The sequence below is a fragment of the Rhinatrema bivittatum genome, chromosome 5 (genome assembly GCF_901001135.1).
Source record: "Rhinatrema bivittatum chromosome 5, aRhiBiv1.1, whole genome shotgun sequence".
Classification (NCBI taxonomy): Eukaryota; Metazoa; Chordata; class Amphibia; order Gymnophiona; family Rhinatrematidae; genus Rhinatrema; species Rhinatrema bivittatum.
Genome location: NC_042619.1, coordinates 247,590,813 through 247,602,956, shown reverse-complemented (window position 1 = coordinate 247,602,956; position 12,144 = coordinate 247,590,813). Strand labels below are relative to the sequence as shown.

The 12,144-nt window shown below is 45.9% G+C and overlaps 1 protein-coding gene across 2 annotated transcripts in view; it reads right to left on the bottom strand.

Annotated features, from left to right (window-relative positions):
- Nucleotides 1-12,144, bottom strand: part of POLB (DNA polymerase beta) — a 90,474-nt gene that overhangs the window by 25,431 nt on the left and 52,899 nt on the right. For both annotated transcript variants that reach the window (XM_029603703.1, XM_029603702.1), the window contains exon 11: nt 3,680-3,750. In XM_029603703.1, coding sequence (XP_029459563.1) covers nt 3,680-3,750 — 71 coding nt within the window. The remainder of the gene's footprint in view (nt 1-3,679; nt 3,751-12,144) is intronic.

Here is a 12,144-nt window from a genome sequence, read left to right as displayed (position 1 = left end):
TGGCAGCCAGTGCAGTGATATCAGCAAGGGTGTGATGTGGACAAATTTCCTTGTTCCCCAAAAAAGTCTTACTGAGGCATTTTGTAATAACTATAATGGTTTTAATAGTCCTGAGGGTAGGCCTAGTAATAGGGAGTTGGGGAAATCTATGTTTGACAATATTAATGTTTGTAAGACAGTGCAGAAGTCCTGGAATGTTAGTAAAGGTTTCAACCGATGTAATATTTGCAGCTTGGAGTATCCTGTTTTAATTAATTTGCTTATGTGCTTTTTCTTTGTAATGCTCTCATCAATCTGTATTTCTAGGACCCATACTTGATCTGAGAGTGTAATGTGAAAATTATCCAGGTCTAGAGGGGGCAGTTTAATTATAGAGGAGTTTCTCCTTAAGCACACAATTTCAGGGTTTTTTTTGTGTTTAGTGTTAGTTTCAGCTGAGATAGTTCTTGTTATATTGCCTTCATGTATGTTGAGAGTGTCTGATGCATTTTCAAATGATTTGGTGAATGAAATGTAGAACTGTATGTCATCTGCATATAAGAAGAAATTGGTTCCTAGTACTGCTAGTAATGTACCCAGAGGAAGCATGTAAACGTTGAATAGTGTTTCCAAGAGCGCTGAACCCTGGGGTACACCTGTATCAATAGGGAAGGTGTCAGATATGTGGTTGCCCAATTTGACTTGGAATGTCCTATCGGCTACAAAGGAAGAGAACCATTTGAGAACACTACTATCTATTCCAATTTTTCTCAACTGAAGGCGCAGCAGGGTATGGTCCAGTGGCGAAGGCTGCAGTTAAATCTATTAGTACCAGGATATAAGATTCATCATCGTCAAATCCCTATAGTACAGGGTCCATTAAAGATATGAGTAAAGTTTCTGTTGAGTGATATTTTTTTTAATCCAAATTGGCTTGGATATAGAATATCATTGTCTTCTACGTGGTTTTCCAATTGAGATAACTACTTTTCTAGAACTTTTGCGATAAAAGGCAAGTTAGATATTGGTCGATAATTGTCCCAATATCAATTCTGCCAGTTCTATTTTTTATGATTGGTTTGATCACAGCTTGTTTTGCCCCATAAGGGACTAATCCTTCTGAGAGTGAGTGGTTGATTATGGTTTTGATTGTCTGTGTGATTACGCTGTGTAGTATTTTTGGGGAACTTGCAGGAATTGGGTCCAGTGGGTGGATAGTAGGCTAGATTTTCATAATGATTTGGTTTGATTCAAGTTTAGTTACTCTGTCGATTGTGGTCCATTTAGCCTGCCCTTGTTTTTCTTCAGGTTCTTTTATTGGCAAGCTAGTGGAGAATTGTGTTTTTAACCTGTTGATTTTATTTAACAAAGAGGTGGAATAATCATTGCAAGCATTTTTTGAGAAGTAGTAGTTACTCAAGATGGTGGAAGATTAAGTGTTTAATGGTTTCAAAGAGAAATTTGGAATTACACATTACCCCATGAATCTGTTTGCATAGTAGTCTTTTTTGCTTTATTGATTTGTGTATGGTATTTTGTTAGGAGGGATCTGTATTTTCCTAGGGATTCTGTAGACAAGCACTTCTGCCATTGTTTCTCAGATTTTCTCAGTGTCTGTTTAGTGCATTTTAGTTCTTTGCTGTACCATGGTTTCTTTTGTTTAGAGGTATTCGGTTCATTTTGGAACATTTTTGTCTGGACTGAGCTTAGGTTATCTTCTATGTCACTGACAATTTTATTCCGGGTGTCAAATGCTGATGAGGCATTAGCTTGATTAAAATCTATTGGCTTATTTTTAATTGATTCTTCACATACACATACAGGCTCTCAATCACTCATTTACATGCATGTTGTCTCTCACACACACGCGATCTCAAACACATATGCTTGCTCACTCATTCACTCTCTCTCTGCACCCCCCCCCCCCACCGAACAACTAGCGGTCGCAATAGTCCCCTCCTCTTCCAGCACTTGCGGCCTTGAGAAAGGAGTCCCATCAGCTGCAGGGGCTGATGTTGCTCCAGGCAGCACTGCTCTTCTTCAAACCGATGCTGCACACACTTTACCTAGCATGGTCTCTTCCCACACATGCAGCCGATGCACTCCACTTCCTCTTCCAGACTGCAGTGGGCGGGAAGAAGAGACCCATGCTGGTGCCGCTGACTCCAGCTCTCCTGTCACATTCTGCCCGGGCTATCAGCATTTTAAGCCTGGGCAGAGGAAGAGTTCCCATTTCGCTGGGGCAGGGACGGCAGCTGAGCCAGCAGGGGACAGGAAAGTGTGGCGACATCTGCATGAGCTTGGTGACACACCGGTGGAGAACCGCTGACGTAGACCCTACTCGATCTGTGATCACCTCTCCCCATTGTCTTCATCGCCATCCTCTGTATCTGTCCCCAGCGTGCTGCCATTCTGTCACTGGTCTGCTTGCTACCACCTCTGCTTGGAAGCAATCTCAGGCATCCACCACCCTTCTTGGTCAGTACGTATTTCCTTTCAGCCTCCCCGCTTCATATCATGATCCATTGTTCTAAAGATTCCTTTTCTCCTTGGTTAGGGCCTGGCAGTTTCCTCCTGCTCCTTCTGGCCTTCAGCTCAATCAGACCTGGTGCCTGGGATCCGGCACTAGGGGCCTTCACGCGCAATCACCCAGGAATTTCTTTCCCCTCCTAACTCATTTAGCCTAGTCCTTGCAGACAGTTCTTGGCCAGAGGCCATGCAATCCTGGGCCCTAAATCCTGACATTCGGTGTCATGATCGCACAATGACTGGGAATCCTGCCTTCCAGGGGCTTTTCTACGCAAGCTTTTATTACAGCTGATAGGTGGAAAAAGTCACTGCTCTTCAAATCTTTCTACTGTGCCAGATGCCCTTGGGTGGATGATTCCTGAGGTGAAGAGGGACAGGTTCTAAGAACACCACAAGGAAAAGGACCATTTATCACTGGCTCTGGGGCAGGATACAAACTGCACTGATAGAATAAATTAACTTACTGGCAACAGGGGTAGAGGACTCCAGATGGTGGGACATGTTGGATCCCCAAGGGCATGACAGGACAGTACCAGGTCCCAAGTACAGATGGCTCCGGGGGGGCAGGACAATATTAGGCCCCAGTATGAGTCCAGGGAATGGATGTCAACGGTTCGGAGGCTAAACAAGCACCTAGGCTAAGGGTCGATTGCTCCAGGACAGGAAGAAGAAAGGCTTGTACAGAGACTTTACGGAGCCTAACACTCATTGGAGCAAGTTTTAACGCATTCAGAAATTTGCTTGCTGGAAACTGCTGTTTAAACTATGGAAATAAAAAAATAAAGAGTTTTGGTGAGCCAGCCCTGTGGCTCAGAAGACATGGAGCCAAGCGTGAGAAGAAAGGAGAGAGCAGTGCTTAGGAAAAAGATGCAGAGACTGCTCCCCCCCCCAGCTCTTGGTCGCTGATGGAAGCCACAAAGCATCTGTGAGGAGGCCATTTTATAAAATAAGGGGAAAATAGGGGAGAAAAATAAACTCTTGGTAGCTATAAATACAAATCTGAAAGACTCCTTAAGGGGCTGAAGTATTAAAGTTGTTTGTTTTTTTTCCCAGTTGATGTCTAGGGAAGAAATGCTTGTAACACCTGACCATAAGGCTGAAGAACAGCTCGTACGACTCAGAAGCCTAAAAAAAATCCAGTTGCACAAATGAAGGGAAAAAAAAAAATCACCTGTTTGGCCGATTCGGATGTGAAGGCTGGATGGGTCAGGAGAATATCTATATCCCCGCTAGACTCAGCACCTGTGAGAGAGTGAAAATTCCACACATTTTATAGCTGGACATCCCAGGTCAAGGGAATATCAAGGCAGTTACTTGATTATTGATAATAAAGAGAGTTCTTTACTTTGTACTGAAGCGTCACAGTTTTCAAGTTTATGCCCAATCAAAATTATAGGCAAAAATAAATGGCAAAGTAGAAAATACAGAAATACATTATTTCAATTCTGATCACAGTGAAGCCTCTTAGACAATTCACTCTTAATTTTACACTCAAACGTGAGCATGTTTGGAGGGACAGTGGCAAGGGCATCAAGCCAAAGGAGGAGGGTGCTTCTTATATGCAATCAAAATTTTCCATCAGGCTCCCCAACGTGCCTGAACCACAGTGAGCACAACTTGCAGCAGGGATCCAGGCATCTAACCAGAGTGAGGAGCCCAGATCCCTGTGTTTGAGAATTTCCCTTGACAGAGAAGCAAAATATAAGCCAAGTAGTATAACTACACAGCCGCTCTCAAGCAGATATTCTCGGCAGCATGCGTGGGTCGGGGGAGAGAATTACATGTATATGTTGCATTTTAAATTGCATGGCCCTAATATCCCCCTGGAACGTCAACTGCACAAATAGAGGCAGAGTGTGCTAGCGCTTTTGTACCCGTGTACTTTAAGCCATATGTGAAAAGAAAACTGCCCAGGTTGGCTAGAGGTACACGGGTACAAAAGCACAGACGGACTTTGCTGTCAAGCAGCTTTTTGAAAAATTACCCTCTATCAGTTTCAAGATGTGAAGTAACAAGTATACATTTCGTATTTGCTCTAACAAAGGTCTCCATGTGAGGCAAAGTGCGTGGAGCCTGTGGCCATGGATCACGACTCATATACAAACATGAAAGCAAATAGTAAGGAAAAAGAGGATGTAGCCAGAGTAAAAGGAAGAATGAAACCATTACTGGGAAAAACAGCCATAGCATCGTAAGACCAAAATTAGTGTGGCCTGGCATCTTGCAAGGGCTGTGCAGATGAGAAAACTCCTGAACTAATGTCACTGTATTACATTTTTTTTTTTAATGTATTGTTTATTAACTCTTACAAACAAAATAAACAAGACAAATCTTGTAATAGAAATCTGAATAGACAAAGGAGATAATATTACATAAGACATAATTAAAGGCAAATATCATATTGTCAAATTCAAATCAAATCCACAAAAGGAGGGAGCTTAACACAATTTCAGGCAATATAATCATATATGATATAATATAAGTAAGTTGAAATAACAAACAAGAGCTAATTTTAATTAGGATTCTTCACTATTTTAGTCAGGTTACCAACAAAATAAAGGAAAGATAATTGAGCAGGTTGATAAAAAACATAAGAAACACCCTTATATTTTATATAGCATTTATAGGGAAAAATCAAAAAGAACATTGCTCCCACTTGTAAAGTTCTAGTTCTCAAAATCAAAAATTGATGGCGTCGTTTTTGGGTCTGCTTTGCAACATCAGAGAAAATTCAGGCACAGTTCAGATCTGTGCCTGAAAAACAAGTGTAAGACCCAACCCCTATCAGGCTCGAGGACAACTGTAACCACCAAAGCAGCAGATGACACCTCCTCGGTAACTGATTTTTCCAAAATAGCTGATAAGTTATCCAAATCCAACGAAAGTGAAGCATCTTGTTGCTCAGGTTTGACAGTCTCTCTTTTGAAATTCGGAACATAATATGCCTTGGAAATAGGTGGCAAAGCTTGTTCAGAAATCTTCAATAGCTCCAGAAAATATCTTTTAAGCATGTCCTTAGGTGTAATCATGCAGCTCTTAGGAGAATTAATAAATCTGAAATTCTTGCTTCTTCTCACAACCTTTTTTTTAAGTTCTCTATTTTATAGGACAACTGAGAACTCTCTTTAATGATAGATGATTGCAAAGCTTTCACCGATTCCACTTCTGTCTTATTTACTTCAGTTAATTTCTCAACCAATTTTTTAGATGTTTCCAAAGCAGAAATTCTAGATTCAAAGTAGACTATTTTGGCCTCTAAAGGTTTAATCTGGATAAGAATCATCTTGCTCAAGCCTTCAATGGCATCCTATATGGATTCTAAGGTAAAGTGAGTAGGTCTTACCAGCAAAGAAGAAAGACAAGGTCCTGGAACCTCTGCACTGCACTCAACTATTAGTCTTTCCTCTACTTCAGCAACTTCAGAACTGCCTGCCAGTGATATACCCCGCTGCTGGCCAGAAGGATCGAGTGCTGAGGCCACAGAAGCTATAGGCGGGCCCTCCATCTCTGACAGAAAGGAAGTCTTCCGGCGTCGTCAGCCCGCAGCGCCTTTCCTCCAAGAGGTGACTCCCTCACGATAGCAGGATTCAGCGGGGGAATCCGAATGCCAGGAGAAAGGATGGTCGATGAATCAGAGGAGAGCACGAGTGACTCCTTAACTCGCTCAACTCCCAGTGATTGCACCTCCGGCGATACCTGCCCCCACACAAGTGAGTCCATCGGACCATACTAAAGAGTCGGGGGGGGCCTTCAGAAGTTGCCCTCTCCCTCGCACGTCTCTTGTGGCTAGAATGCGGCATCAAAACCCATGGAAAAAGGTAAAGCAGATGGACGCCGCAATGAGTAGTATGTTACACCGCCATCTTGGATCCCTCCAGGCTCCCGGATTACATTTTCTGAAAATCACAATTAATGCTTTATACATATGGGCCGGCACATTCAAAGCATGTTTAGCGCTAAATAGCTGGATAAGTCACTTATCCAGCTATCTGGTTAGCCGGTTAGACAGTGGGCAGATGGGGCCTGCGCTACTTATCCGGTTAACTTAACCGGATAAGTAGCAATAATTGCTCTTAGCCGGTTAAGTTAACCAAATAAATTAGACCTGTGGTTCTCAACCTTTTTTCTGTCGGGACACACCTGATAGATAGTTCTCACATGTGTGACACACTGAACACATGACAGTCACAAGGCTAAATGTAAATGTACACATTGCATCCACAGAAACCTCACCCCTACCCCTGACCCTTAGCAATGGGTATAAAGCAGAAGTAGAACATTCCCCGTACAACTCACCATACAAAAAAAGATATTCTGCTGTTATCTCAATAACAGCAACATAAACTCCCTCTACTGCCAGGCACAATAGCCCTAACTTATAAAAAGCAGCAGTTCCCCACCAATACACCTATTGAAAAAAACACAACAAATAAGGTAGGGGGGTATTTTACAAGTCTACATGCTAGTTAAATACCTCACCTCGGTCACAACACAAAATCGACCTTCACCAAGTACAGAAAGAGCACAAATTACAAATATAGAGACAGAAACTGGAAGGAAAACCCCAAAAAGCCACTCTGCATGCAGAGCAAACCTGGAGAAATGGAAACAGAAATAGCACCTAACATAGTCCCAGGATCTGCAATAATGCATACAAACTAATCCGCACGAAATTACACCTTCATTATGGCATGCACTTAAATGGAACAACCCTACCCTTAAAAAGGCAATACTGCAAATATTAAACCAGGCCCTAAACATGAATTCACCTCCAATGGGGGAAACAGAAAAAGCCAAGCTGCTATAGATCCCCACATAGTTTTATAGTTGTAAAGGTATATGAATGATTCAAAAGAACTGATCAACATAACATCTAACAACTAAAAACTCTTAAAAAATATTTAAAATTCTCCAAACACTAATAAAATATTTCAAAATAGCAGACACATGATATAATACCCAATAGTTAAAATGGCAAGTCAATCAAGAAAAATGAATTTAAAAAGCCACCTTTACTTACCCTCTCCAGCAGTTCTCCTACCCCTTTCCCTGGGAGGCCACACCAGAAGCAGCAGTAGCTGCTGAAGCTGTCCTCACGGTCCTCTTCCTTAGGGACCATAACTAGTCTGTCTCGCACTCACACCCCCCCACAGGTAAGGTTTTTGTCTCTCACAATACATATCAGTCATCTCCCTGATCGGTCATTCTCACATATACACACCTCACCTCTCTGACCAGTCTCTCAATCACACAATGCTCTCTATCTCTTACTTACACACAGGCTTTCAATCACACACATGCTCTGTCTCTCTCATACACACAGACTGAAGCACCCATCCCCCCTCCCATACACACCACACACACACAGAAGCACTCTCACCCCTCACATACACACCACACACACAAGCACCCTCCCAGTTTCAAATACACACCACATTGAACAGCTCAATCTTCGGCCCCCGCCGGCCTCGTCTCTGACAGCGGCAGTGCTCTGATCTTCAGCCCCTGCCGGCGGTCAGCACTCTGATCTTCGCCCCACTGGCGGTGGCCAGCGCACTAATCTTTTGGCCCTACCAGCCTGGTCTCCAGCGGCAGCCAGTGCTCTGATCTTCACCCCATCAGCTGCGGGTAGCATGTGACACACCTGCCGGTGCATGGTGACACATTGGTGTCATGATACACTGGTGGAGAATTACTGAGTTAGACCATAGAGCAGTTTTAACTTAGCTGGATATAACTTATCCAGATAAGTAAGAACATAAGAAATTGCCATGCTGGGTCAGACCAAGGGTCCATCAAGCCCAGCATAAGAAAATTATTCTTTACCTGCTAATTTTCGTTCCTGTAGTACCACGGATCAGTCCAGACAGTGGGTTATGTCCCCCTTCCAGCAGATGGAGTCAGAGAAAAACTCCAAGGGTACCCCCTTATAAGCAGGTGCACCCTCTTCGTCCCTTCAGTATTAAGAATATCAAAGCATAAAGAAGAGCATTGGATAGATCAAGCAAACCAACAACGAGCAACGAAAACATGTACATGTATGAACTTTGATAATAATAAACTTGCAAAAAGAACCAAGAACCAGCCACGCAAGTGTCCAGAAACAGTTGAACATGACAGCTGAGAGACAATCCCAATCCCATTAATCCTTAGGGAGGGCGTCTGGACTGATCTGTGGTACTACAGGAACGAAAATTAGCAGGTAAGGAATAATTTTCTTTTCCCTGTACGTACCCAGATCAGTCCAGACAGTGGGATGTACCAAAGCTTCCCTACGTAGGGTGGGCCCCGGATAGCCCTGCTCGAATGACGGGAGCGCCACAGGAGCTAAAAACCGGTGATTGGAGATTTAAGCGATAGTGCTACGCAAAGGCGTGTAGCGATTTCCAGGTAGCTGCTCGGCATATCTCCTGCTGAGAAACCGCCTGGCTCTCGGCCCAGGAAGTGGCTTGAGCCCGGAGTGAATGAGCCTTGATGCCCGCTGGAGGTTGTCGACCTGCTCCAATGTACGCCGAGGACATTGCTTCCTTCAACCAGCGAGCAATGGTGGTCTTAGAAGCCTTGCTGCACAGGACAAAGAGATGGTCCGATAAGCGGAAGTCATTAGTCACTTCCAAATAGCGAAGAAGGACGCGCTTGACATCAAGGTGGCGGAGTTCTCAGAGTCTTCATCAGGGAAGGATGGAAGCTCCACCCACTTAATCAGATGAAAAGCCGAGACCACCTTTGGCAGGAAAGATGGAACTGTGGTCAAGGATACCCCCTGAATCCATGAAACGGAGGTAGGGCTCTCTGCACGAGAAAGCACTCTTCAGCGGCTCAAAAGGAGGTCCGCTCAGAATCTGAAGTACCAAATTTAGGCTCCAGGAGGGGCGGGGCAAGGACTGGTGGCTTCACATGCTTAACCCCCTTCAAAAATCGGACTATGTCAGGATGAGATGAAAGAGGAACCCCCATCCAGATGCCGGATGAGCGAACCAAGGGCTGCCACCTGAACCCGCAGGGAATTGTAGGCCAATCCTTTCTCCAAGCCTCACTGTAGGAAGGACAGAATTTGGACTACTGAAGCGCGATGTGGAGATATACGTATGGATACACACCAGGCCTCAAAAACTTTCCAGACCTGGACATAGGAGAGAGAAGTGGAAGGCTTCCTGGCCTTGAGGGTCGAGATCACATCCTCTTGGTAACCTCGTCTTCTCAACCTGTGCCTCTCAAAAGCCAGGCCGCAAGACAGAAGTGATCTGCCCGGTCAAAAAATAATGGACCCTGATGCAGGAGGTTCAGCAGATGTCCCAGGCGAAGAGGACCGTCCACCTTGAGGTTGATCAAGTCCGCAAACCACGGTCTTCATGGCCATTCTGGCACTACTAGAATGACTGGCCCTTGGTGGATTTCTATTCTCTGTATTACTTTTCCCACCAGGGGCCATGGTGGGAACACAGAGCAGGAGGTGTCACGACCATGGGAGGACTAAGGCATCCACGCCTTCCACGCCGTGCTCCCTTCTGCGACTGTTGAAACGCGGAGCCTTCGCATTCCTTTGAGTGGCCATCAAGTCCAGGTGGGGGGTCCCCCACCGGCTGAAGAGAAGGGCCACTGCGTCCTCGGAGAGTTCCCACTCCCTGGGATCTATATGTTGATGGCTTAAGAAATTCGCTTGAACATTGTCCACTCCTGCTATGTGGGATGCTGCCAGACGAGAGAGGTGGAGTTCCGCCCAGGCCATTAACTTGTCCGCTTCCCGAGAGACATGATGGCTCTTTGTTCCTCCTTGACGATTGATGTACGCTACTGTGGTCGCTTTGTCGGAGAGTATCCTTATGGCTTGATAATGAACTAGGGGGAGGAAACGCTTCAATGCTAGACGAACTGCTCTGGTTTCCAGATGATTTATCGGCCATGTCACCTGCACCGACGTCCACTGCCCCTGAGCCAATCGCGATTGACATACCGCCCTCCAGCCAGAGAGGCTGGCATCCGTGGTGATGATCACCCACTGTGGGACCTCCAAGTCCACTCCCCGCAGCAAGTGATCCAGACTGAGCCACTAGTCTGTCCTTGGCCACATCCGAAAGCAGCAGGAGGGCTTGAAACTCCTGAGACACTGGCTTCCAGCGGGAGAATAAGGCTCTCTATAAAGGTCGCATATGTGCAAAAGCCCAAGGAACTAAATCGATAGTTGAAGCCATAGAGCCCAGAACCTGGGCTCTATGGCTTCCGTTGCCTCTATGGCTTCCGTTGCCTCTCTCTGCTGTGGGCAGAGAGAGGCAACGGAAGCACTGTATCTGAGAGATGAGGGACTGGGCCCAGTCTGGGCGAAGAGAGACCTTGCCCCCATTGCTATTGAAGTGTGCTCCTAAGAAGTCGAGTGACAGAGAGAGTGAAGAAGCTGCAAAACTCTTTCGACTGCCTGTTGACAAATGACCCTGGACTTCGCACAAAATAGCCAGTCGTCCAGATAGGGATAAACAAGGATTCCCTCCCGTAGTAGGGCTGCCGCCACAACCACTACCTTGGTGAAGGTGCGGGGAGCAGTCGCCAAGCCGAAGGTCAGGGCCTGAAACTGAAAATGTTGCCCGAGTATCTTGAAGCGAAGAAAGCGCTGATGCTCTTTGAGGATAGGGATATGCAGATAAGCCTCCATCAAATCCAAGGAAGCTAGAAATTTCCCGCGGTGTACAGCCGCAATTACGGAGCGCAACGTTTCCATCCGGAAGTGGGGTATCTTGAGGGCCCTGTTGACCATCTTGAGATCCAGAATCGGACGGAAAGAGACTTTCTTCTTGGGAACCATGAAGTAGACTGAATAATGGCCTAACCCTTGCTCCGCCGGAGGCACTGGAAGGATGGCTCCTAAAGCTAGGAGTCGGTCGAGCGTCTGACGTACCATGAGTTGCTTCTTCCCTGGGCCACACGGAGAGAAGAGAAACCTGTCCCTTAGGGGTCGAGCAAAATTCTAAAGCATAGCCGTGCTTTAGAATATCTAGGACCCACTGATCTGAGGTACTCTTGACCCACTCCTCATAGAAGAGGGAGAGACGTCCCCCTATCCTGGGGGTTGAAGAGTGGGCCAGCAAACCTTCATTGGGAAGACTTGGAAGGTGCCCCCTGGGAGAGGCTATCCCGGGCTGGTCGCCGACCCTGAAAGGAATGAGACCAGGACTGGGAACGAGACGAGGGTGACCTCTGAGAAGCCGGTCTGGACTGCCTGAAATGCCGCTGACCCCTGAAGCTGCTTCTGGTGGAGCTGAACGTCCTGGAACTCCACAGACGATCCTCCGGCAACTTATGCACCTTATTCTCTCTGAGGGATTTGATGATCTGCTCCAAATCTTCACCAAAAAGCAATTTTCCTTTGGAGTACGGACCCCAACTGAGTCTTGGAAGAAGAATCCGCAGACCAATTCCCAAGCCAGAGGAGTCGTCTAGCAGAGACTGCTGAAACCATAGACCTGGCCAGTACACGGAGGAGGTTGTATAGAGCACCTGCTCCATAAGCTATCACGGCTTCCAGGCGCTCCGCCTGTTGTGCTTCCTCCGGAGGCAGCTCTTGTGTACTGAGTAGTTGTTGAATCCATCTGAGACCTGCACGTTGCATGAGGGAGCTACATAAAGCGGCCCTGACCCCCAAGG